Genomic DNA, 24,044 nt, shown 5'->3' with positions numbered 1-24,044 from the left:
ATTTGCAGGCCTATGCCACAGGTCCACCACTCACACATTGTCCAGACCCTAGGAGAGGAAGGAAGAGATCCCTCGAAGGGGGAACAGCAGGCAGGCTGTCATCAAGAGAGAGGATTTGGGAATTGGGTGGGAAGAAACTACAGAGGAACAGAACAATGACCGCCATCAGGACAGGCCAGACAGTTGGACCCAGGCCATCTCTTCCCCAGCGGACTGGAGCTTGGTTATCTGGGAGGATGGGCGGGCTCTGAAGATACCAACAGAGGCTGTCAGCCAACTGCACTCCTTGCAGCTAAACAGCAGTTTCTTTCTTGAGGGGAGATCCAAGTGGTACATCTCCACAGGGAGATTTTAAAAAATGGGACATCCTGGGGGTTCAGGCAAGGAACGGAGACCCTTTACACTAGTTCCAAGGGAGAGGGTTTATTAGACGGACCTGGGATAGACCAGAGCCCTGGGTGGAAGGCACCGTGGCCCCGTGGGCATGGATTTGGACAGCCAGACACCATGGCTGTTCTCTCTGTCAGGGGCAGCCCTGTTGCTGCCGCCCGCCCTCAGGCCCGTTTCTCGGTTCCTCAGCCCTGCACCCACCTGGGCGGGTATGGACTCCAACCTCGGCATTCACCGTCCTGAGGAGGACCTCTTGCTAACTTTGGCAAGCCTCAGCTTCCTCACCTGCAAAGTAGAGATGGAAATTGTGAAGACTGAGTGAGAGATGGCCTGTGAGGCACTTTTGCACAGGGATGGTGCAGTCAATCCCAGCATGAGCGTCTGCCCAGATTGTGTGGCAATTACGTGAGCCACTGAGGGGCAGCTTCTCCTTCCCTGCACTCAAAATGGCTGTTTCAGTTCCAGCTTTAATTCCTGTTGAGCAGGAGGTGAGAAGGGGAAGTGGAAAAAGGGAAGAGAAATCAGATTTCCTTCCCTCCTGGTGCCCTTCTGCCAGGTTTGCCTACTTCTGTGGCTGGCCTGATACTACAGGTGGGACCAAAACTCTCCCAGGAGGGGTGGGCTCTGCCCACTGTCCTCTGGGTGCCAAGGTGGCATCAGCATTAGGAACCTGATGCCAGGCTGACCGGAGGGGTGATCCACGGGGCACCCCTGCCACAAGCTGGATGCTGCTGGGGACAGGGCTGAGTTGGTGACAGCAGCCTAGAGGGCATGATGACTAGGCACCATGACTAGTCCTGCTTATCATGTGGAGACACATGCTCAGAAAGGGTAGGTGGCTCACCCCAGGTCACACAGCAAAGTGGTGATGGATCCCAGCCTGTCTGACTCCTCAGGGGAAGGAAGCTGGGTCTTGACCCCTGTCATCCTGTGCCCTTGCAGCTAAGCTTACAAGCCAAGGGCCAGGCAAGGAGTTTCCTGGCCTTGTTTCCCAGCAGGCAGGCAGGCCAAGGTTGGGAAGCCTCTTCCCAAATCCAGCCTGGTCTCGGCTGGTTCCTGGCTGGCTGGCAGGTGGTGACTCAGCCTTCCAGCTCCTGCTTCTGGCCTTCAGGCCTCTTCATCCCTTCCAGATAAGAGGGCTTTGGGGAGGGGGATGGGGAGTGTCATCTAAAGGAGTATCCTGAGACCGTAGCATCCAGGTAGACCAAGGAACTTCAGTTCTTCCTTCTGTCTAAACTGAATTGTTTCTGCTGCAGGCGTAAAATGACTCCATGTTTTGTTGCCTGAATGGAAAAGAGGGAACAGCCGAAATTGTTCCCTTTGTGGACTGAGGGATTTCAGTGTTTCTGCTGATGGTGTACCTGGAACAGAGATGGGCGGTGGATGCCTGGTGTCAGGGTGACACTTCCAAGGCCTCTACCTCAGACAGACAGGGCTCAGTGCTGGCACTGTTGCCCTGCCACATCCCCAGTGGCTGCTGTGAGCCACACTGACCAGTTGCAAATCTGAGAACAGGGCTCAAGCTTACCTGGGAATGGTAAGTAGGAGAAAGGCTGGGCAGGGAGCCAGGAGAAACTGAGGCTGGGAACCCGGTCCCAAGGTTGCTCAATGCCAGCCCCAGAGGGGAGGCCTCAACTGTGTAAACTGCCACTTGTGTGACTAGCTGCCCAGTCCTGTGTGACCTCTTGCAGGGCACCTTCTCTGAAGGTGCTAAGCTGCCCATCCTGGGCAGTCTGCTGGCGCCATCTCCTGGCCACAGGTCCTCAGCACAGGGAAGGCAATCCCCTGGGAGTCCCCTGGCTTGACCATCTAAGCGTGGAAAAGGGAGCCAGGGAATCAGAAGGACCACGTTGAAATGCCACCTGGCTGGGACACCAGGAAACTAGGGGGCCCTTCCTGAGTCTTAGTTCCTTCATCTGTAAAGTGGAAAGAATCATCTCCCCCACCACCAGCCCAGAACTGCTGATAAAACATCTGGCATAGGGGAGGCAGTTAAGAAATGACACCTGGTGCTGAGGACGCAGAAATTAATGGAGACTGCAGTGCGCTGAGGGAGCCCAAAGGGGAGGCACTTAGTCTGGGCCTGGAAATGATTCAGTCAGTTAATAAACATTTATTGAGTACCTACTGTGTGCCAGGGCACCTCACATACATGGTTTCATTTCATTGTTACAACAGCCCATGTGGTAGGTACCAATGATCAGTCTCTTTTCACAGACGGGAAGCTATAGGAAGGATAAATGGGGATTATTTGGAGAAGATGGGGGAAAGCATCCTAGGCAGAAGCAGCAGCATGTACACAGGCCTAGGGGCTAGAAGGTCTGGGCAGAAGGCTGAGGCTGGGCTTGGGACTGGCAGGCTTAGGGGCAGGGCAGTGGCACCTGGGTTCTGCTTTGAAGGTTTTACAATTGGCCCAGCCCCTTCAGGCCTCTCATCTGGCGCCCCCCTTCACACAACCCCTCCGTGCTCCGGCTACAATATTTATTCTTCATTTCTCACACAGGGTAGGCTAATTCCCAACCTCCATGACTGCTGCCTGAGCTGCCCTCTTCACTCTTCACTCCAAGTCCCCTTGGTCCTTTAAGGCCCAGCAGCAGACATGCCTTCTCAAGGCGTACATCCAGGTGTACCTACCAACCCTAAGACCTGAGCTCTCCCTCCTGGGCTCCACCCAGGTGGCAAGAACTAAGACCCAAGCGTACCCAGGGCTGACGCCCCCAGGAAGCCCTCAGAGCTGCTTCCGTTCTTGGTACAAACACCCTGACCACAGGAGGTTGCCCTGGGACCCAGCAGAAGACAGGCTGCTGGACTAAAGGCCAGGCCTCCTTGCCCTCCTGGGCCCCAGCACTGCCCAGCTCAGACCGGGAGGGCCATGCCTTCAGCTGGTACAAGGAAACTCCTAGCTCTGACCTGAAAAAGCAGTAGGTGCTTGATCCATGCATGGATGACCAAGTATTTACTAGCTGTTCAAACCTGAATTTTTCTCAGTTTGGCCCAAACCTTTGACCCTGACTTGGTTCCTCAGTCCTCTTGCCTGTAAAATGAGTTTAGGGGTAAGATCAGTGCTTATACCTTACAGGATAAAAAGGGTCCTCCTTCCCTCCAGCAGTTCATCCTCACAACATGCTGATGGCCAGTGTGACCACATGCTACCAAAAAGGCTCAGAGAGGGGAAGGGGTTTGTCCAAAGTCACACAGTGAGTAGGGGCCAAGAACAAGAACCTGGGCCTCAAATTCCTGGGGTAGTGTTTTTTCCCTGCACCCTCCTAGTCCCCCACCAGCTGCCTTAGCTCCTCCAAACCAAAGCCCACCTCCCCTAGGTCACCTCCTGAATGCTGCTTCCACCACTGGAGCTGGCTTCCTCGGGACAATGAAGAGCCCCATCTCTTCCTCTGGTCGTCCTAACTGCTCTGAGTCCAGACTTGGTGGTGACAAGGGGCCAGGGGAGGGCCCAGTACAGGCAGGGAGACTCTCAGATGGGTTCTCGGGGACGTCATCCCTCTCCCCACACCCTCCACCCTCCACTCCCGGGGAGCTCTGGGCCTGCCACGGTGCTCATGTGGGAGTCGCTGGTGGCAGACAGTAGGCGCTCCAGAAATGCTTTTGGAGAAGAGGAGGAGGGAAGGAGGGAGAGAGAGGGTGAGTGCGCCAGTGAGTGAGAAAGTAGGCGGCCACCTGCGGGACAGGCCTGTCAGTGAGGGGGCTGTTGCATGAGGGAAGGAGGGGTAGGAGACTGGGGCCCTGGCTCTGGGGTCACGACTCAAGGAGGTGCCAAAGGTCTTCAGTCACCACCCTGCCCATTTGACAGATGAGCAGACTGAGAGGGCTGAGCAGAGGGGCAGCTGCTGGGTCTGTGGGGCTGGCCTTTGACCGGCAGTCTCTGGTGCTCCTCCACGTCTCTCTCTGCCCCCTCCTCACCCTGTTCCCCCTGCGGGAATAGGGGAGCATTCCGGGAAGGAGACCTTTTCTCCGCCTCCTCACTCCTCTAGGCACAGTTTCCGCCAGGCTTGGTGTTGGGGGTGGCTGGGAGGGGTAGCCCCCGCAGGGGCTATTTCAGTCCAAGACAAGCCTGCCAGGAAACAGAGGAAGCTGCCCGCCCATCGGAGGTGTTGCGACCGGGCTGAGGACAGGAGAGTGGAGAGCCTCGTGTCTGGCCTCCCTTGCCCCAACGCGCTTCAGGCACAGGAGGCTACACGTGAGCATTGGTGCAACTCATGGGCCTTGAGCCAGTGTTTGGGTGGGGGTCTGGGGGCTGGATACAAGGAACCGTGACTTTTGGACAGGGCTGACCTAAAGGAGGTCCACAGGATTGGAGGGACCAGTGGAAGGTACTCTAACCACCAGGGGATCAGAAAAGGAAGAAGCAAGATTGGATCTGGATCTTGGTGGACACTCTTGGTTTGACGAACAGAGATGGGCTGAATGGCACTTTGTGTGATGAGAACAGCAGAAACGGAAAGGTCTGACAGGAAGTCTGGCTCTCTGGCTGTGAATGGCTGTGTGGTAGTCTCGGTGTCTTGGGAGGAGAGTGGCAAAAGAGGAAGGAGCAGAGTGGAGTGACCTGGGGTATGTGGGATGAGGCTGGAGGGCTTGACAGAGCTTGGCTGTCAGGACTGGAGTTTGAGATTTCCCCCAAAGGGCAGAGGGGCACAGGGAAGGCTGGAGTCAGAGCCACCTGCTAGAATGCCTCCCACTGCAGGTAGAGAAGCTGGAGCCCAGGAAGAGGCTGGGGCTGAGCTGGCCCAGGGCTTGGGGCCCAAGTGAGTGACAGACATGAGAGCTCCTAGAAGCCACTGTCAGCTTCTGTCTCCTGGAGGTGGGGACCAGCTCCTGGCAGGAACTGAGAACAGCTCACCCCTCTGAGGTCCTCAGAAAGCAGAATGGCTGAGGTCGCTGGGGTGGCAGCCAGGCCTGCTTTTCTGAGGGGACTGAAGGTTTGCCCTGGAGCCCCTTATGCAGCCCCTGGCTTCTTGCAAGAGTACTGGTCTCAGCAGGGAGTGGCGAGCAGAAAATGTCTGGAGTCCGCAGTTGCCTGAGGCAAAGGGCTCTTTCTGGGGGTGTTTGAAGGTGACAGGCCTCCCAAGAGAGGGTCTAGCAGCACAGCACCATTCCTTCTGCCCGCTTCTACCTCCTCTTGACACTCTTCCCAGCAGGCAGCTCTCCTCTCAGGCCCTGCCTGCGCCACCTCCTCCCCACCTGGGGATACCCCAGGGGGTCCTCACACCCAGGGAAACCTTCCTCAACCACCAGGGTCTTGCTCCATCCTTCCTCCTCCCCTGAAAAGTCTCTTCCTGTGGCTCACACTGGTCTCCCTCCCTCAGAATAGTGTATGTACCTGTATGTGTAAATGTATATGTGTATATATATGTGTGTGTGTGTGTATTTCTCTATTTGTATCTGTCTACATCTATCTACTGTGCCCTCATGCATCCAGCAGGCAGTAAGTATTCATTAAATGCCTGTCATGTGAAAACAAGAGACTAAATACATGTGTGAAAGAATAGCCTGAATAAATGAATAAAGAGATGAATGAATGAACTTCCTCTCACCTATACTAGTCTTGGCTTCCTGGCTACAATGGGGGACCTCTCTGCTTCCTCATCTGGCATCCCACTCATAGCCTAACTGGGTGGCTGGGCTCTCAGCACATGATCTGAAGTCCCACAGAATCTTTCATAACTAAAGGAGACATGGCATGTGGAATACAGACTAGAGAATCTAACAACATCATTTTGCAGTTGCCCAGAATCTGGGTAAAATATTTTCATCAAAATAAAATTTTAAGGTGAGAGAAATAGTTTGGGAAGTTATATTTTACTCTAATGTAACTTTTAAAAATCTCATAACTTTACTTAGCAGGTAGAGTCGCATCAAGAACAGCTAACACTTGCCTTGTGCCAGACACCAATCTTCACAACAGCCCTATGTTACCCCCATTTTATAGATGGGGAAACTGAGGCATGAAGTTTCAGTAATAAGCATAAGGCCACACAGCTCACATGTGTGCAGAGCTGGGATTTGTTCCTGAGCATCTGGACCAGAGCCATATACTCAGCCTCAACCCTCTACCATCCTCTGAGTGCATTTATAGGACTTCGTACTTTCTCTAGGCCTCAGTTTCTCCCATCTATAAAATAGGGAAGGGGATGATCCAACCCCCTATCACAAAGGCTTTGCCTGACAGGTCCATCGGATTTAAGTTGGGAATTCTCTTGGATGTCAATAAATGCAGAAATGCCAGTTAGGAGATGACTATCGAGAAATAAGACTTATCCCACCAGGAACCCCTTAAGACATTTGTGCTGCTGGCTCCCCCAAACCCCAGCCAAAAGGGATGAGTGGAGGGACAAGGTGTAGAATATAACAGCATGACATGATACTTATTAAGCACCTACTGCATATCAGGCCTATGACACGTTTTACTGATAAGGACACAGACCTAGAAAAACTAAGTGACATGCCCCGGGTGGTACAGCACAGAAGTAGGGGAGCCAGGATTTGAACCAGACCTGCCTAGTTCTGAAACTGGGTTGAGGACCTCTACATTCTGTGTCCATGGGCTGCACTAAGTTGCCTCCTCTGAGTCAGGTGTTTGAGTTCTGGTTCTGCCTCTGCTTCTAACTCACTAAGATTGAGCAGCCACCATTCCTCACTGTGCCTGGATTTTGCTCCTTACAAAGTATGCTGTAGATTTGGTCAGTCCTTCAGCCGTCTGCCTTCAGGGAAACTGTTTTTACTGTAGCCACTAGAGGGTGCTGTGGCTTCAATGGCTCTGCCAGACCAGCGTTTGTAGCCTCCAGTCAAGTAGAAGGAGGCTTAGGGAACTCCTCAATAGTTTCCTTCTCCCATTTTACAGATAAGAAGACTGAGGCCAAAAGAAGGACCATGGCTTTGGAAAATGGAGTCCAGGTTGAAGAGGTGGGCACTTTCTTTAGTCAGTTCATAGTGTGTGGAAATTCTGTTCATGGTGATTAATTAAAAATTATCAGGGCATTCTCTGCCCTGGACCCCAGGTTGGACTTTTAGACACAAGAGACGCACCAGACCTGGCACTTTTCCTCAGAATGTTCCTGGTCTGTGAGAGAGAGACAGACAGACAGGCCCACCATGATCACAATCTCCAAACTCCAGGGAGCCCAGGGGAAACTCTGAATAGCATGATTTAGTGCCTCTAACTTCATGACATCCTAAGAGGTGGCTACATCATTCCCCCATTTTTCATATGGGAAAATTGAGACTCAGATAAGCTATATCACTACAGCTCACATAGCTATTAAGTCAAAGCTGGGATTCAAACCAACATCTATCAGTTTCCACTTACAGAGGAGACACTTGACTAGGGTTTTGAAGGATGAATAGAAGCTTATCAGGAATGTTGGGGGGAAATGAATATTATACAAAGAGTGAATTGGATCTCTCCCAAGCTTGAGCTTTATTATATTCCAGGTTTCCTTGAAGAGAGGGCTGTGTGGGGCTGTGGGGGTGGTATCATAGATAGTTCAGGTTGGGTGATCAAGGCCCAGAGAGGGACAAGTGCCTACTGGGTGGTCGCTGACCAGCTTTGTGTTGCTTCCCCAGCTTCTGTGGAAGTAGGAAACCCAGTCAGGCAGCTATGGAGTGGGACAATGGCACAGGCCTAGCCCTGGGTTCGCCGCCCACTACCTGCGTCTACAGAGAGAACTTCAAGCGACTGCTGCTGCCACCTGTGTACTCAGTGGTGCTGGTGGCTGGCCTGCCACTGAATGCCTGCGTCATTGCCCAGATCTGCACATCCCGCCGGGCCCTGACCCGCACAGCCGTGTACACCCTGAACCTGGCACTGGCTGACCTGCTGTACGCCTGCTCGCTGCCCCTGCTCATCTACAACTATGCCCAAGGTGACCACTGGCCCTTCGGTGACCTAGCCTGCCGCCTGGTGCGCTTCCTCTTCTACGCCAACCTACATGGCAGCATCCTCTTCCTCACCTGCATCAGCTTCCAGCGCTACCTGGGCATCTGCCACCCTCTGGCCCCCTGGCACAAGCGAGGGGGCCGCCGGGCGGCCTGGCTGGTGTGTGGGGCCGTCTGGCTGGTCGTGACAACCCAGTGCCTGCCCACAGCCCTCTTTGCCGCCACAGGCATCCAGCGTAACCGCACAGTCTGCTATGACCTGAGCCCGCCCGCCCTGTCCACCCGCTACCTGCCCTATGGCATGGCCCTCACGGTCATTGGCTTCCTGCTGCCCTTTGCCGCCCTGCTGGCCTGCTACTGCCGCCTGGCCCATCGTCTGTGCCGCCAAGACGGCCCAGCAGGGCCTGTGGCCCGGGAACGGCGTGGCAAGGCAGCACGCATGGCCGTGGTGGTAGCAGCCGCCTTTGCCATCAGCTTCCTGCCTTTCCACATCACCAAGACAGCCTACCTGGCAGTACGCTCTACACCTGGTGTCCCCTGCCCTGTGCTGGAGGCCTTTGCAGCTGCTTACAAAGGCACACGGCCCTTTGCCAGTGCCAACAGTGTGTTGGATCCCATCCTCTTCTACTTCACCCAGAAGAAGTTCCGCCGGAGGCCCCACGAACTGCTACAGAAACTCACAGCCAAGTGGCACCGACAGGATTGCTGAGTCCAAGGGGGGAAGGACAGCTGGGGCCTGGACAGCTGCTGTGTTTGCCACTGTGGCCAGGGTACCAGGAGCCCCACCATGCAGAGAACTAGAGCTTAGCTTAGCTAGGCATGGAGTGAGGCTCCCCACAGACCCCCAAATCTTACCAACAACTATTATTGAGCCCTTTCTCAGGACTAGACCCTGTGGGCACAGAAACAGACAAGCCTGAGCTTGGCTCTCCAGAACGTCCCAGACAGTCATGAAAAACTGGGGAAGCCATGTTAAGCGGCTCACAAAAATATAGCGTAATATGTACTGTAATCAAAGAGTACACTGCAGGCTTTGGAGCCACCAATAAAAGAAGGAAAAATGGGAGGGAGCATTTGTGCTGGGTTTTGAGAGATGAATATGAGCTTTCTGGGGATGTGTGATGTTCCACTCACTTAAGAAACCTTTACTGATACCTCGTGCTCAGGCCTCGCTTGATTCTGGGGCCCGCAGAAGAACCAGCTCCAGCCCTGCTCCATACAGGATCCCAAATGAAGGTACAGATACTGACATAGTGATGTCAAGGCTGTGACAGGGGGAAGTATGTTTGGGGGGAAGGGGTGCCCGAAGATGCCCAAGACCCAGACAAGGAGTCAGGGGAGATCTCTCTGAGTGGGGGACCATCTGAACCAGAGTTTGAAGGCTGAGTGGGAGCTCCACAAACAGAAGTGAGGAGCATATCAGTGCAGCCTGGGCCAGCCCTGTGCTAGGCTCTACCCTGGGGCAGAGAGCTGGGGTAGGAGGCGTGTGGCCTTGTGTATGTGAAAGCTGAAAAAGCAAGAGCTGTCCCATGACCACCTTCCAGACAACGGCAAGAGTAGGCCAGATGCTCCAGGATGGGGGGCTCAAAGGAAGGGAGGGAGCAGGGAGCACTTATTAGAGGAGGTGGGACTTGAGCTGGGGTCAACCCACAAGGCAGAGAGATGGGGCTGCTCCTGTCAGAGGCACTGTGTACACAAAACCCAGCGGCACAGATGCACTGGGCCTGGCTGTAAAGCCACCGTGAGTTCCACTTAACCCCCAGGGGGTTGGGTGGGTGGACAGGCGTGGCAAGAAAAGGAGCTGGATGGGACCAGAGCATTAAATGACAGAAGGAGGCCAAGACCCCACCTCTCCACCACTCACCTCTTCAAATGTGCAGTTTCAGGCTTGGAGTATCCTCGGGACCCATGGACACCTCCACCAAGCCCCCCAAGGGAGGGTAAATGGCCCTTCAACTTTGCTTCATTGTAAACGGGGAAGTCAGCAGCTTGAGGAGACTCAGGGCCACCCCAAGGCCACCAGCAGGCTGCTGCATGGAGGTCCTGTGCCAGGACCCTGCTGACCAGTCTCCAGACAGATTGCCGGGCTCCACTCCGGCCCTCTCAGCGCCTTCATTCCGGCCTGTGGGTACCTGGAAGGCTGCTTGCAGGCCGTCTCATATGGAGGCATCTCAAACACAGAGCCTCCAAAAGCCCTCGAAAGCTGGAAAGGCACCTTTGCTGAAGGTTTTGGAGGCAGCAAAAGGAGTTAGAGCTCACAAGGCCTTTTCACAGGCTCTCCACCTGAGTACTTTCCTTCCAGGCCCACCCCAGCAGCTCCTCGGCCTCCGCTCCTTTCCGCCTCTCTCCACCCCTCCCCTCTCGCCTCCACTCCAGTCCTTACTCCCTCCTCCAGATCTCAGCTTTCCTCCTGTAGAACAGTCTAGCCTTGGCTGCTGGTAACCACACAGACCCCGTATGTAACTGGACCAGCCATGGCAAAGAGTCTTCCTTCTTAGAGGGCAGGTGGGGAGAGGGACGGACAGAGGGACAGGACAGAGAGGGGAAGGACTGTGTAACTTATTCAATATTTTCCTTTTAGCCCTGCCTAATCTCCAAGGCTGTTGGGCAATGGGGGCATTAAGAGAAGGGCTCTGAGGGTGTTAATGTCCATTACGTCAGAGGAGGGCTTGCACCTGGCTGAGGGAGTGGAAAGCCAAGCCCAGCCCATCTTCAGAGTCCATTCAAAGTGTCATTGCTAGAGAGGCTGAGTATTTGGAGAAGGAACTTTGATTCTTTGGGTCATAGTGAGACAGACGTGTAGGGACATCAGAAGAGAGAGGCCGATTCTTGTTCCCTCTGTGACAGACACTGTGCCATGCCAGGCAGCACAGAGATTGCCCACCTTGCATCTTATTCTGAGTCTGACCGTGTCCTTCAGCCACCTGTCATGGAAGAATAGGGGAGTAGAGAGCAGAAGGCAGAGGGCCTCTGCCCACAGTGTGGACTGAGCCCTGGAGAGTCCCAGATGATTGTCCTAGCAGACTGCCAAGAATTGTGACCCTCTGGTTACTTTTCCAAGAGTGGAAATTGTGGGCCATAGGTAATTCCACTCCCAGCTTCCCTTTGCGAGGCAGAATAACATAAAGTGTATAGACTCCAGAGCCAGATCCACTGGGTGTCTATCCTGGCTCTACCATTTACTAGCTGTGTTACTCTAGGCAAATTATTCAACCTCTTTGAACCTTAACTTCCTTAGCTACAAAATGGGAATAACAATACCTGTCTTGTGGAGTTGCCATAAGGATTTAATTAATATACGCCAAGCACTTAGAATGATGCTTAGAAGGGGGTAAGCATGCCGTGAATGTTACTATTACAGTGATTTTGCCTTTTGTGCACACAAATTCCTCCAGAGTCTATCTTTAGGTATAGGCATAGGGGGCTTCTAAACAAGGGTCTTTAAGCATGGGATTGCAACAATTTCTCTTTTTCCTTTACCAGGGAGGTAGCTGGTCTTTTAAAGGAAAAAATACTCAGCACACTACACTTTTTTGCAGACTAGGGCCATCATTCATGAGTCCCATCTATTCCTATAAGAAGGAAATTCATTACATGCCGGTCCCATGGACTCCAAGCACCATTTAGGGGGCTTCAATTCCCTTTCCCTTCTCCCTCCTTTGGTCTCTTTGCATTCCCTCCTCACTTTAACCCAGAGTACACTCAGTGACGGGGCAGGGGTGGGGGCATACCTTGGGGATGTCTGCTCGCTGGGATGGAGACTGAGGGGACAAAGGGGTGGAGTATGATGAGAGGTCAGGGAACCATGGTTCACAGGGGTCCAAGGTGATTCTTCTGTGGGTTGGGGAAGGCTTCCTGGGGGCTGGCAGCAGTGCATCTGGGGCTTAAGGGATGGATGTAATGAGAAGAGAGGGTAAGGGCGTTCCCAGGGCAGGGCACAACACAGGCACAGGCATGGAGGTGGTTGGAAGAATGAGAAAAAGGGTTGTGGCCTGAGAGGAGGCTGGAGAGTTGGTTGAAGAGGAGGGCTAGAGAGTAAAAGGCTTGGTACCAGCCCAGGGAAGCGCTGAGGAGCCTCAGCAATGACAGCAGTGACCACCTGCTGGGCTCTGTGGGTTCCAGGCACCATGCAATGTACTGTACACACATTTTCTCATTTAATCCTCATAATACCTTCTATTACTGAGGCCCAGGTGTGGGAATTGACTTGCCAAGGTCACACAGCCTTTCTCTAATCCAGATACTGGATCCCCTCTGCCTCATCCTCCCTCTTATCCCTTTCCTCACTTGCCTTCGAAGTGCCTACCTGCCCCAACCAGTCCCAGTAACTGGGGACGTCTAGGAAGTTGTGACAGAGACAGCTAAGTGCCAACCACAGTATCAATTCTTAGCTGGGCACATGGCCTCTTAGGATGAAAACTTCATTTTCCAGCCTCTCTTCCAGCTAAGTATGGCCAGGTAACTTACTCCTGGCCAAAGGGATATAAGTAAAGTGCCCTAAAGCATTGTCACATTGGGGCGAGAGGCATGTCTTTGAGAGATAGGTGGTGTGTGTCCTTCCTTCTTTGTTGCTTGGACCATGAGAAACAGCTTGGGTCTCAACCATTCCAGTTTGGGGCGACCCAATCTGGGTTTTTGCATGAGAGAGAAATAAATGTCTATTTTTTTAAGCCACTAGTTTTTCAGGCTTTTGTTACCCACGGCCAAAACTAATCCCTTTATTCAGGTTCCATCCTGAAATGGTAGAAGGCAGCCAGGGGTCTAGGATCTAGCCTGAGAGTAAGGCCTCAACTTGGGTGGGAGTAGGGCGTCAACAGGGTCTGGAGACAGCCAGGAAGTCTTGGAACAAGTTGCAAAGTCTGGGGAGTGGTCACTCCACTTCAGACTGAAGGCTGAGCGAGTGGATGGGCTTCCTGAGGGAGAGAGTAAGAAGGAAGGGCCTGTAGCCAAAATGCACTATACCAACATGCAACAATACGGATACATCTTAGCAGGAGAATATTAACTACAAAGAAATACTAAAAAATTACACACAACATGTCCTTTTTATAAAGTTTAAAGCAACTAAAATATATACTTTTAAGGAATACACAGATGCAATAAAACTACACAGAAAGGAAAGCAAGGAAATGCTGAAAACACAAGGTGATGGGTCTCTTGGGTGGCAGGAGGAGGATGCATGGTGGGGAAACTGTATAATGAGACTTGTAAAGGTCCCGGGCATTTTGCTTTGTTTTTGTGGTGGGAGCCAGTTAAACACCTGGTGAGAATGTGTCCTGAACAAAAGGTTATAAATAACCTAATTTATGTACTTGAGGTCTAATTACAAGGGAAAGGGGACAATCTCAGGTCATTTCTATTCAACTTTGGAAATGGAGTCAGGAGCCAGATTTCCCCTAAGACAGTCCTTCCTGGAGCTCGTTGATTCTTGGGGGTCCTCTCCTTCCCTACTCATCTTTCTCCTTCTTAAGTACGTGAGGCCCATCATTGGCCATGATTGTGACCATCACAATCTTCCCTTCTTGATTTCCCTAAGGGATTCTATAGCCGTGATCTTGCTGGGTCACCACAACTCGCTCAGTAGATGGGTTACTGTTTTCATCCCCTTTCACAGAGAAGACCCCAAGGCCCAAAGGAAGAGTTCATACAGCATCTGGGAGGATGCCTGCCCTGGGCCAGCTCTGGACTTCAGCACGGTGTTAGGTGCCTGCTGCTCCCAGCCCTCTCCTAGATGAGTCTTCTGAGGGCTAAACACACCTAGCCCTCCCTGCTCTGTGCCTAGAAGATGACTTTCTGTCTCATTCTGAATCAGAAGGGGCTGGGGTGGGAGGACTTTGAGGTGCAGGAAGCAGCCATGCCGCTCTCTGATTGGGTGAGCTTCCTGTTCATGGAGGTCCTTAGACACTCTTCCTCCCAACCAAGGGATTCCTGATCCAAAGGGCCAGCCAGGCTGGAGGATGCTGGGGGCCTGTGGCCTGAGCCTACTCCCTCCAACGTGTACCCATCTGTGATGTGGTCATAAGAACCTCAATCCCAGAAGTGATGTGAAGATAGAATATGATGGGGTGTGAAGGAGTGCGGAAAGCATTACTGGAGGAGAGAGCAGTGACTCCTGGGTTGAGGGTCTTCCCACTCTACCAAAACTTCCCTAAAAGAGTAGAAAGAAAACACTGCAGAGAAGACAAGAGTCTGACTTCAAATAGAGTCAGAGAGGCATTCCTGGGGAAACCTGGACACACTCCTGACTTTCCAGATGAGGTAGCTGTGGCCCAGAGAAGTAAGTGAGGGACTTCTAGAAGGTGGTCTCAACTCGAAGAGGAAAAGCTTTCTCTCTACAATGTTTTGCCACAACCCAAATGAAACAGCAAGCAGACCCCGAGTCCTGGCTGAGGACTCCCTCTTTCATGCCATAGTTAAGCAATCCCTGATTGTCTGCCATCCTGTCCTAGGCCCATCCCTGCCCCTCTCATCTGGACCAGGGCCTCCCAGCCTGGTCAGGCCAGCCACAGTCCTCTTAGGCTGAGGGGAGCATTAGTCAGATCAGGCCCTGTTCCCAGGGAGGGTAAGCCAGGCTCAAGGAGGACGCAGAGGCTGCTGGGGCTCAAACGAGAGAGAACCCCCTTCTTCATTGGAGATCTAGGAACAGGGAGGCCTGTCTGGAGAAGCATGGTGTTTGAAACTCCTAAAACTTGAATTTGAGTCATAGCAGAAGCTACTTCAGGATTTTGACACAGGTCAAAGTTACTTCTTCATGATCCACAGAGAAAGGGCAATAATATCTACCTCCACAGGTAGCTTGAGGATTAAATAAAAAACATTACCCATACTTCCAAGGTACTCCATAAATTCCCATTTGTTCATTCAGATGTAGAGAAGTTGTCCTGCACTTAAACTGGACCCGGAAGAATGAATGGGACCTAGCAGAGGCAGGTGGGGGTGGGGAAGGCTGCAGTACTGGTGCTTATAGGAGACTAGCCAGATTAGGGCAAAGGCAGGAGGGGAGCACAGGGTTGGATCAGCTTAAAGCAGGAGAAGCAACCCACACCTTTCCCGTCAGGAGGGTGGAGCGACCGCAGGTAGGAGTGCTGGTTTGGCAGTGGCAAGTAGAGGGCATTCTCGTCGAAGCTCCTTTGGTGTGTGAGGCCGAAAGGAGAGAGAGGCAAGTGCGTTTTGCTAGCGATTATGTTTGAATCGACTCTAAAGGGACTAGAAAACGACCAAAATGAAGTGTCAGCCCTCCTGTTTTGCTGCTTTACCGGTCCAGGCCTCCATGGGAGGTGGAGGGTGAGGGCCGTGGGCAAATCGGGCCAGTAGAGGGCGCAAGAGCCGCGTACCCCGGAGAGCAGGCGGGTACTCTGAATGCAGCTCAGGGTGGAGCATAGAGGAACCGCGAGATGGCGGGGGCAGGTGAAGGGGCGTGGCTCAGGCCACCGGCTGGAAACTAGAGGGCGGCTGGAGGCGTGGCCACAAAGGGTGGAGCTGCGTAGGACGTGTAGGTGGACAACGGTCCGAGCTGGACAGGCCGCAGAGATTGGAGGGGCGGAGCGTTTAGGGGGCGCAAGGGGCTGGACCCGGTCACAGCTACAGCGAGATTCGCCGCGGAGGGCCGGGTAAGAGGTGTGGCCTGGGCGGGGTGAAGGGGCGGGACAAGGAGCCGCAAGCGCCCGGGGGCCCCACTGCTTCCCCCTGGCGGAGAGTCCTGCCCCTTTCCCGGCTGGGATTGTTTATGTGTGTACCTGAGTGCCGGTGTGTACGAGAGTTTATGGGTCCGAGGTTGCCATGTTGGGGTACCTTGGGCAGGAGGTGTTTACGCGGGAAGGCGTTTGGACCTCAGTGGGTACGCCGCCCTGGTTGTAGATCCGCGGAGCTGACCATACTCAGAGCTTGCATGGGTCGGAGCGAGTCCCCTAGGGGCCGCTGGGCTCCCGAGGGGCTCAGCTGGAGGGTCGCTTCGGTGTGCATGTTTAAGCAGTCTTATTTCTCACTGGCCTCCTTCCCGATTCCCTCCCCCCAACTCCCGATTCCCCGCCTAGAGCGCGCGTCCGGAGCCCACCCCCTCTTTTGGGCGCGAGGCCCCGCCCTCCGCCCCCTTTCCTCTGCCACAAAGTTTATTTGCAACAAAAGGGAGCGAGGAGCTAGCAGCCAAGAGGGAGGGAGCGGGATCCGGAGCGGGAGCGCGAGGGAAGGTGGACTGGCTGGCGGGCGCAGAGTCGAGGAGCGGAGCGCTAGGATCCTGCCCCAACCGGGCCGGGCCGCGATGCTCCCCGTCGCACCGTCCGAGGCGGGGGCCGGACCTGGGGGCCGGTGCTGAGGCGGGAGGGGCCGCGCGGGATGGAGCTGAAGCCGCTCGCGGCCGCAGAAACTTGAGCGGCGGCCGATAAAGCTCTGCTCAGGTCTCTGCGCCCACTCCCCGCAAACCCCTTCTCACTGCCGGTGCAGGACCCAGGCCTTCGGAATCTGGCCGCTGCGCTCCTTGGGATCAGGGGTGCAGGGGGGGTTGGCCGCGGCTCCCCGAGGCCGGCCCCCCCGGAGTGAGTGCAGCCACCATGGCGGACGGGACGCCCCGGCCCCCGCTGTATCGCAGCGTCTCCTTCAAGCTACTGGAGCGCTGGAGCGGCGGGCCCGGGCCGAGGGAGGAAGCCACCGACACCCCCGGGCTGCGGCGCCGCTCCTCGTGCCGGCCAGCCGCGGAGGTCCCGGGCCAGCCCTCCCGGCGCGTGTCCAAACTGGCGTCGGGGGCCCCGGCCTCCCCCGCGCAGCCGCGCCCGCTCCGCAGCCTCTCGCCGTCGGTGCGCCAGCTCTCTCGGCGCTTCGACGCGCCGCGCCTGGACGACGACTCTGCCGGAGCCCGGGACGGGGGTGTCTCCCCCGGGGCCGCGGAAGAAGCGGCCGAAGGAGCCGCGCGTGGGGCCTGGCCCAGCGTCACCGAGATGCGCAAGCTCTTCAGTGGTCCTGGCTCCAGGCGGCCCAGTGCTGACTCTGAGGCCTCCGGGACCCCCAGCCCGGACGGTGCCGCGTGGGAGCCCCCGACCCGGGAGCCCCGGCAGCCACCGACGCCGCCTCCTCGGACATGCTTTCCCCTGGCGGGCCTGCGTTCTGCACGGCCGCTGCCCGGCTCAGGGACCGAGGGGAGGCGGCGACGACAGCAGCAGGAGCGGGCGCAGCGTCCGGCGGATGGTTTACATTCTTGGCATAGCTTCTCCCAACCGCAGGCCGGGGCCCGGGCCTCCTGCTCCTGCTCCTCCTCCATCTCCTCCTCCTATCCTGTCAGCCGCAGCCGAGCTGCCAGCTCCAGCGAGGAGGAAGAGGAGGGCCCGCCGCAGCCGCCCAGGGCGCAGAGTCCAGCCTACCGCGGCGGCCACTCCTCGGGCAGTGACGAGGACCAAGACGGTGAGGGCAGCCACTGCTGGGGAGGGCGGCCGGGGCTTAGGCCTGCAAGCTCTCTCTTGGATAAGGATTGTAGGCCGGACAATTATGGGTTAAATGTGGGCAGCATGGACTCAGCAGGGGAAGCCAGGAGCCCCGAGCCCCCCAAATCTCCAAGAGCCCTTAGTGAAGAAGGACCCCAGGACTGGGGTGTTGGCTCTTCCTCCTGTGTTCCAGGGCCCTATGAGGGACTTCAGCCCTTGTCCGACACTGTGGGGGGAGCTTTCCGTGTGGCCAAGGTGAGCTTTCCTGCATACCTGGCCAGCCCAGCAGGCTCCCGGGGCAGCAGCAGATACTCCAGCACAGAGACCCTCAAGGATGAGGACCTGTGGGCTAGCCGGGGTTCTGGGGCCTGGGGTGTGTATCGCTCCCCTAGCTTTGGAGCCGGGGAAGGACTCCTAAGGCCCCAGACCCGAACCCGCATCAAAGGACCTGTGGGCACCACAAGGGCTCTGAGAGATGGAGGATTGGAGTCGGACAAGAGTCAGCAGCGGAAGTCCTTGTCAAATCCAGATATCGCCTCAGAGACACTGACCCTGCTCAGTTTCTTGCGTTCAGACCTTTCAGAGCTGAGGGTCCGAAAGCCTGGTGGGCGCCCTGGGGACTTTGGGAGTAGCTCCTTAGATGGCAGAGACTCACCACCAGCAGGTGGCCCGGTGGGGCAACTAGGGCCCGTACCTACCCCAGCCCCAGCATCACCTAGCACCCGCCCCACACTCAAGGACTTGACAGCCACCCTCCGGAGGGCAAAGTCCTTTACCTGTTCTGAGAAGCCCATGGCCCGCCGCGTACCCCGCACCAGCGCCCTGAAGCCCAGCTCCTCTGAGCTCCTGCTGTCAGGCCCAGGTGCCGAGGAGGATCCACTGCCCCTTGTCATCCAGGATCAGTATGTGCAAGAGGCCCGTCAGGTTTTTGAGAAGATTCAGCGCATGGGTGCCCAGCAGGATGATGGAAGCGATGTCCGCCCTGGAAGCCCTGACTGGGCAGGAGGTACAACCCAAGGGCAGCGGTCCCAGGAGGAGCTCTCTGGCCCTGAGTCCAGCCTGATGGATGAGGGCATTGGGGCCGACCCTGAGCCTTCTGTTTCAGCCTTTTGCAGCCTGGGTACTGCAGGGGTATGGCGGCCCCTTTCCTCATCCCCAACCCAAACCAACCACCATGGCCCTGGGGCTGAAGACAATCTGGGAGGGTGGGCCCTGGTTTCCCCTGATACCCCTCCCACACCAGGTGCCCTACGTCGAAGGCGCAAAGTTCCACCTTCAGGCCCTGGTGGGACAGAACTGAGCAATGGGGAGGCAGGTGAGGCCTATCGGTCACTGAGTGACCCGATTCCACAGCGCCACCGGGCGGCCACCTCCGAGGAGCCCTCTGGATTCTCTGTGGATAGCAACCTTCTGGGCTCTCTGAGCCCCAAGACAGGGCTTCCAGCGGCCCCAACTGTGGATGAGGGCTTGACCAGTGGCCACAGTGACTGCTCTGTGGGCAGTGAAGAGAGTAAGGGTTACCAGGAGGTTATTCAGAGCATTGTTCAGGAGCCTGGTACCTTGGGATGTATGGCAGATGACAGGGTTGCTGGCAAAGCCCCTAAGAAGAAATCTCTGAGTGATCCCAGCCGCCGTGGGGAGCTGGCTGGACCTGGATTTGAGGGCCCTGGAGGGGAGCCCATCAGAGAGGTGGAGCCCATGCTGCCTCCCTCCAGCAGTGAGCCCATCCTTGCAGAGCGGCTGGCAGAACCAGAGGAGCCCAGTCCTGCCAGGGGCCGGGCACAGTCTGAGAGGACCCTACCTGAGGCCCCACATGCCTCCTCCACTACCCAACGTGATTTCCATCTTGACCCTAAACTGGCTGATGTTCTGTCCCCACGGCTCATCCGCCGTGGTTCCAAGAAGCACCCAGCCCGGAGCAGTCATCCGGAGCTACAGAGAGAGGAGGGCGGTCAGGACCATACTGGCAGCCTGTCTCGGGCTCGACCTTCATCCAAACATGTTCGCCATGCCAGTGTGCCCACCACCTTCACACCCATCATGGTGCCTGAACCACTGACTTCTGTTGGTCCCCCTGTGGCTGTGCCTGAGCCCGTGGGCTTCCCTGCCAGAGCCCACTCTGCATTGCAGGCACCATCACTCGAAGACGTCACTAAGCAGTACATGTTGACCCTCCACTCTGGCGAGGTTCCTGCCCCAGTACCAGTGGATATGCCCTGCTTGGCTCCTGCTGCACCGCCCTCTGCCGAGACCAAGCCCCCTGAGGCAACACAGGCTTCAGAAGAGCCTGCCCCAGCCAGCAAGTGCTGCAGCAAGCCGCAGGTGGTGAGTCCTCTGTGGGGGCCTTTCTGGGGGGCAGTGGAGGGCCAGAGGCGCTGACTTCGTGGGAGCCTTCTGAGTGTGCTCACTGGGCAGGTGCGCATGTCTGAGGGTGCTTCTCTGGCCCCGCAGTACCTCGGCAATTCTAAGAGTGTTAATGACCCAGGGTTCCTGTCTACTCAGGCCCCAAAGCTTTAGGCTTCTACAGGTGCTACTGTTAAAGGTTCTTGTCTAAGGTATTCTGGATGATAATATCAAAGGATTCTTCTAATTTAGTCCTTTAGATGTTTCTCAGGGACTGATTTTAGAGATTCCTATCTGGTTCTTCATTATAAATACACAGGGAGGCGTGAGGGTAGTGGAACTTTCTCAAGACTTGCCGCCTTACTGGCCAGGCCCCTTGTAGGATGTTTGGACTTGGGGCCCACAGTTGACATGGGGTTGTCCTTCCTCATCATTTTCCTGTGGCAAATCATAATATGGGTTTGTCCCTGGGCCTGGAAGAATTGGAGAGGTACAAGGCATTACTTTATGGAATAACAAAAAGGGCTCCATAAAGTACATGGACAGCCCTCGCCCTTCTCTGTGACTCAGCCTCCCCATGTAAAATCAGAGGGGTTGTGGACAAGGTGGTACCTGTGTCTCCATCCACCTGGTGCTGCACAGATTTAGGGGGAGTCTGTGGGTTGGAGTTGTGGCAGTCTTGGTGTCTAAGTTCTGCCAAAGTGTCTTCTGATTAGAACGAGTCTGATAGGGAGGGCAGGGACAGGGAGGAGCTGCTGAAGCCAAGAGGTGCTGTTCCCCCACCGTGCTGGCTTGCATCTCCCCACCCCGTCCCCTTCCAGGGGATGCTAAGATGCTTCCCCCTTCCTCTGCCAGACTTCAAGCCCTGGGGACAGGCTCACCCTGAGCTCCTCCCCACCCCACTTCTGCCTTCTGGCTTCAGCCATCCCTCGAGTTTTGGCTGTGGGTACAAAATGGTTCTAGGTGGCGAGATATCCCAGCATCCAAACTGGAAGCTAGATTCTAGGCTCTGGATTCTAGGCCTGGTATGGGGGTGGCTCGGGTGGACTAGGGTCATTTCAACCATGGCCTACACTCCCACTGTGTTCCCTGCCTGTGATGAGCCTGGAAACCCTAAACCCTGGACAAATTTGGTTTCTCCCCATTTCCAGCATGCTCACGGCCCCGCTGAACTCTCTCGCTCCCCGTTTCTCTCTCCTTGTCTCTGGTCCTGGCTCTCGTGTCTCTCACAAAGGCCACAGAGAGTCAGCAAGCAGAGCGGAGAGAGGGGGAATTTTGGACCTGTCCTTCCTCTGGTAGGACGGCTCAGGTACGCCTAGCTTCAGTGCCAGTTGTCTTTGAAACGGGGATGGATGAGCATGAGAGCAAGGGGAGCCCCTGCCTCGGTCCCTCCCCACCTGCCTTTCCCACATAATTATCTCCTCTGGGGGCCTCGAAGGCTAAATTAGGAGAGAGGGCAGGGATGAATCAAGGGCACTTAGGGAGGCTGTGGGAGGGGGTGCTCCTGAGAAGAGGCAGTGAGACCTGGACAGGAGGAGGGAGGCTTTGCAGAATCGGCTCCTGGTCTGCCTCCCTTCACAGTCTCTCCCCATCCTGCCCCAGCCCACCCCACCCCACCCAGAGGGTTATGAGGTGGGACCTACCTGCCTGTAACACAGACTTCTCTCTGCCTTCCCCAGACACTCTCTCGCGTCTGCAAGCCTTTTCCCACTCTAGTACTCTCATCTGTCCAGCCCAGCTTGATGTCCCCTCATACCCCTCAGGGGCGAGTCTGTCATTGGAAGAACAGGGTTTACACCTTGGCCCCAGAACCCTGTGTGGCCTAGGATCAGTCACTTCCCTGCTCTATGCCTCACTTTCCCCTTCTGGTAGGCTCTTGTATAGGGAGTGGGTGGTGTGGTCACTCTCTCCCTGGCAGCAGAAGAGAGGAGGAAGAGCAGGCCCTTGACCTGACCTGCCCAGCTGCTCCTCAGCGACCAGCCTTGACCTCCCTCCCTGCCCCCTGCTGGTTTCTGAGCCCAGACCCGGCACTCCAGGCCTCAGTATAACCCGGTGGACTTGAGTTGGCTCAAAGAGGTTCACCATCCCCTAACTTCCTACCCCCTCATAAAGCCTGGAAGTTCTCCCCTCTGCTAGCCCAAATCTCTCCTGCTGTCCCCTTCCTTCTGGCTCCAGGAAGATGGGGAGCAGCCGTCCACCCCCTCCTGCCAGCCTCCTTGGAGGAGACAGTGTCCCCTCGGTTCAGGCCTGGGGCTCCAGTCATGCTCCCTGGGCCGTGGGTGGACATGGTGTGGTGTGGGTTCTGGAATAAGAAGGGAAGAGCAGAGGCAGAGATCAGTGTGAACCCAGCCAGGGGCTGACAGGAGTGGGCACCAAGGGCAGACAGGGCCCTTGACCTGACCCCAGGCTTCCGGGAGTCCCTCAAACTCAAGTTTCTTCCAGACCAGACTCTATATTTGTCCTCCACATGGTGTTACCCACATTACTGGGAGCAGGAGGCCTGGCTCAGCCTCTGACCAGCTCTAAGACCTGGACAGAGTCATCTTGGGCTTGGTTTTCCCATCTGTGCAGTGGGACTTCTGACTGCCTGGTCTTTGAGTCTTTGTAGGAAGGACAGCCTGCAAGGTGGTCAAGGGAGGCAGGAGGCCCTAGGATGTGGCTGGAAGGGAGAGAAAGGCAGTTCTAAGTAAGAGCTAGTCTTAAGTAAGAGAGAAAGTAACAGCTGTAAGAACCTAGGAGCCCAGTGTATTCTGTAAACACCACCTGTGTATGTGCTGGGGTGCAGGAGGGCTGTGGGAGCCCCTTGTCATTTCCACTCAAGCCCAGAGCAGCCTAGGTAATCAGTGACTCTTCATTCCAGGGCTTCTCCCAACCCTGGCCTTAAAGTAGAATCTTGTAGTCCAACTTCCTGTTCTTAGGTTCTGATTCCCATTTGACAGATGTGACAACTATAGCCCAGAAACTGGAAGTGACTTGTGTCTCAGAATCATGGATGAATGGACTCACAGAACTTTAGCATATTGGGGTCATAATACCAGTAGCTTACATTTATGTATCTAGCTTGCTATATGCCAGACACTCTGAAGGTTTCATTCCTCAAATGTGAAAGCTGTGGGAATCTTAACAGTGCTGAATTCTTAGAATTGCAGACTGTTAGATTCCCACTGAATTCTAGAATGCCAGTGTCTTGGAAGTGAGGAGGCCCAAGGGATCCCTGTTTCTTGGAGGGATTCTGCCATCTGAGTAGGGGGACAGGGTTGAGGGGCAGTTTGGGGGTGGCACTTGTGTATCTCTAACAGTCTGAACATCTTCATGGTGGTTATTTAATTCACCAGGGCCTGGGGTTGGGATGGAAAGAACTTTAGAAACTCAGGAGAATGTTGGGTCTAAAGTCACACAGCAAGGCAGGGCAGAGCGAGGCCCAGACACCAGGAGGTGGCTTTTCCTCCCATCCCTGCCCCAGCAGACTCAGCCCCACCCGTCTCCCAGCTCGCCCAGCCAGTTCTCTGCCTCTCTGGGGAAGGCCTGGGCTGCCGCTCTTTGTCACCTTTCTTCTCTGTCTGCTCTTGGCAGGGAACCCATGGGGGTGGGGGTTCTCTCCTTTCCCTCCTTGGCTCTTTGCTGTGATTTTTCCATGGAAACTGGTTCTGGGAGGGGAGGCGATGAGGACATTTGGAATTCTGAGTGGTACCAAATATCTATAATTAAATGTCTTTTCACCCAGCAGGAGGAGGGTGGGATGGGGGAGGACAGGCAGAGGGCTGTCCCTTCCCCTCTGTTTATCCCCTGCCCCCCACTCCTTCCTGAGGACCCTGGGTTATTGGAGGGAGTGCAGCCCAGGAATGTGTCCCTCTCCAGAGGTGACAAGTTGGGGGATGGACCAGAGCTGAGTCTGACATTTTCCAGCCCCATATTTCCAGGACCAGCTGGGATTGGGAGGCTGTGATCTGCTGCTAATCTGGTCCCCAGCCCTAGTCCCAGTGTAGGGCCTTGCCCCTCCTCCTTCTTTCC

At 55.5% G+C, this 24,044-nt stretch overlaps 2 protein-coding genes across 5 annotated transcripts in view; both read left to right on the top strand.

Moving 5' to 3' along the window:
• Positions 1 to 9,346, top strand: part of P2RY6 (pyrimidinergic receptor P2Y6) — a 33,991-nt gene extending 24,645 nt beyond the window's left edge. For 2 of the 4 annotated variants that reach the window (XM_017646715.3, XM_017646720.3), the window contains 2 exons: positions 7,247 to 7,308; positions 7,969 to 9,346. In XM_017646715.3, the coding sequence (XP_017502204.1) occupies positions 7,289 to 7,308; positions 7,969 to 8,989 (1,041 nt within the window). In that variant the 5' untranslated portion in view covers positions 7,247 to 7,288 and the 3' untranslated portion in view covers positions 8,990 to 9,346. Of the gene's footprint in view, positions 1 to 3,469; positions 3,588 to 3,710; positions 4,586 to 7,246; positions 7,309 to 7,968 lie in introns of all 4 variants that reach the window. The other 2 variants (XM_017646717.3, XM_017646716.3) reach the window with 2 other exon arrangements.
• A 5,619-nt stretch (positions 9,347 to 14,965) lies between these two features.
• ARHGEF17 (Rho guanine nucleotide exchange factor 17) overlaps positions 14,966 to 24,044 on the top strand; it is a 55,352-nt gene continuing 46,273 nt past the window's right edge. Inside the window, exon 1 of the mRNA XM_037026256.2 lies at positions 14,966 to 20,015. Coding sequence (XP_036882151.1) covers positions 16,827 to 20,015 — 3,189 coding nt within the window. The 5' untranslated portion in view covers positions 14,966 to 16,826. The remainder of the gene's footprint in view (positions 20,016 to 24,044) is intronic.

The sequence above is a fragment of the Manis javanica genome, chromosome 11 (assembly GCF_040802235.1).
Source record: "Manis javanica isolate MJ-LG chromosome 11, MJ_LKY, whole genome shotgun sequence".
Taxonomy (NCBI): Eukaryota; Metazoa; Chordata; class Mammalia; order Pholidota; family Manidae; genus Manis; species Manis javanica.
Note: the sequence above shows the minus strand (reverse complement) of the source record. Positions and strands in the feature narration are given on the sequence as shown.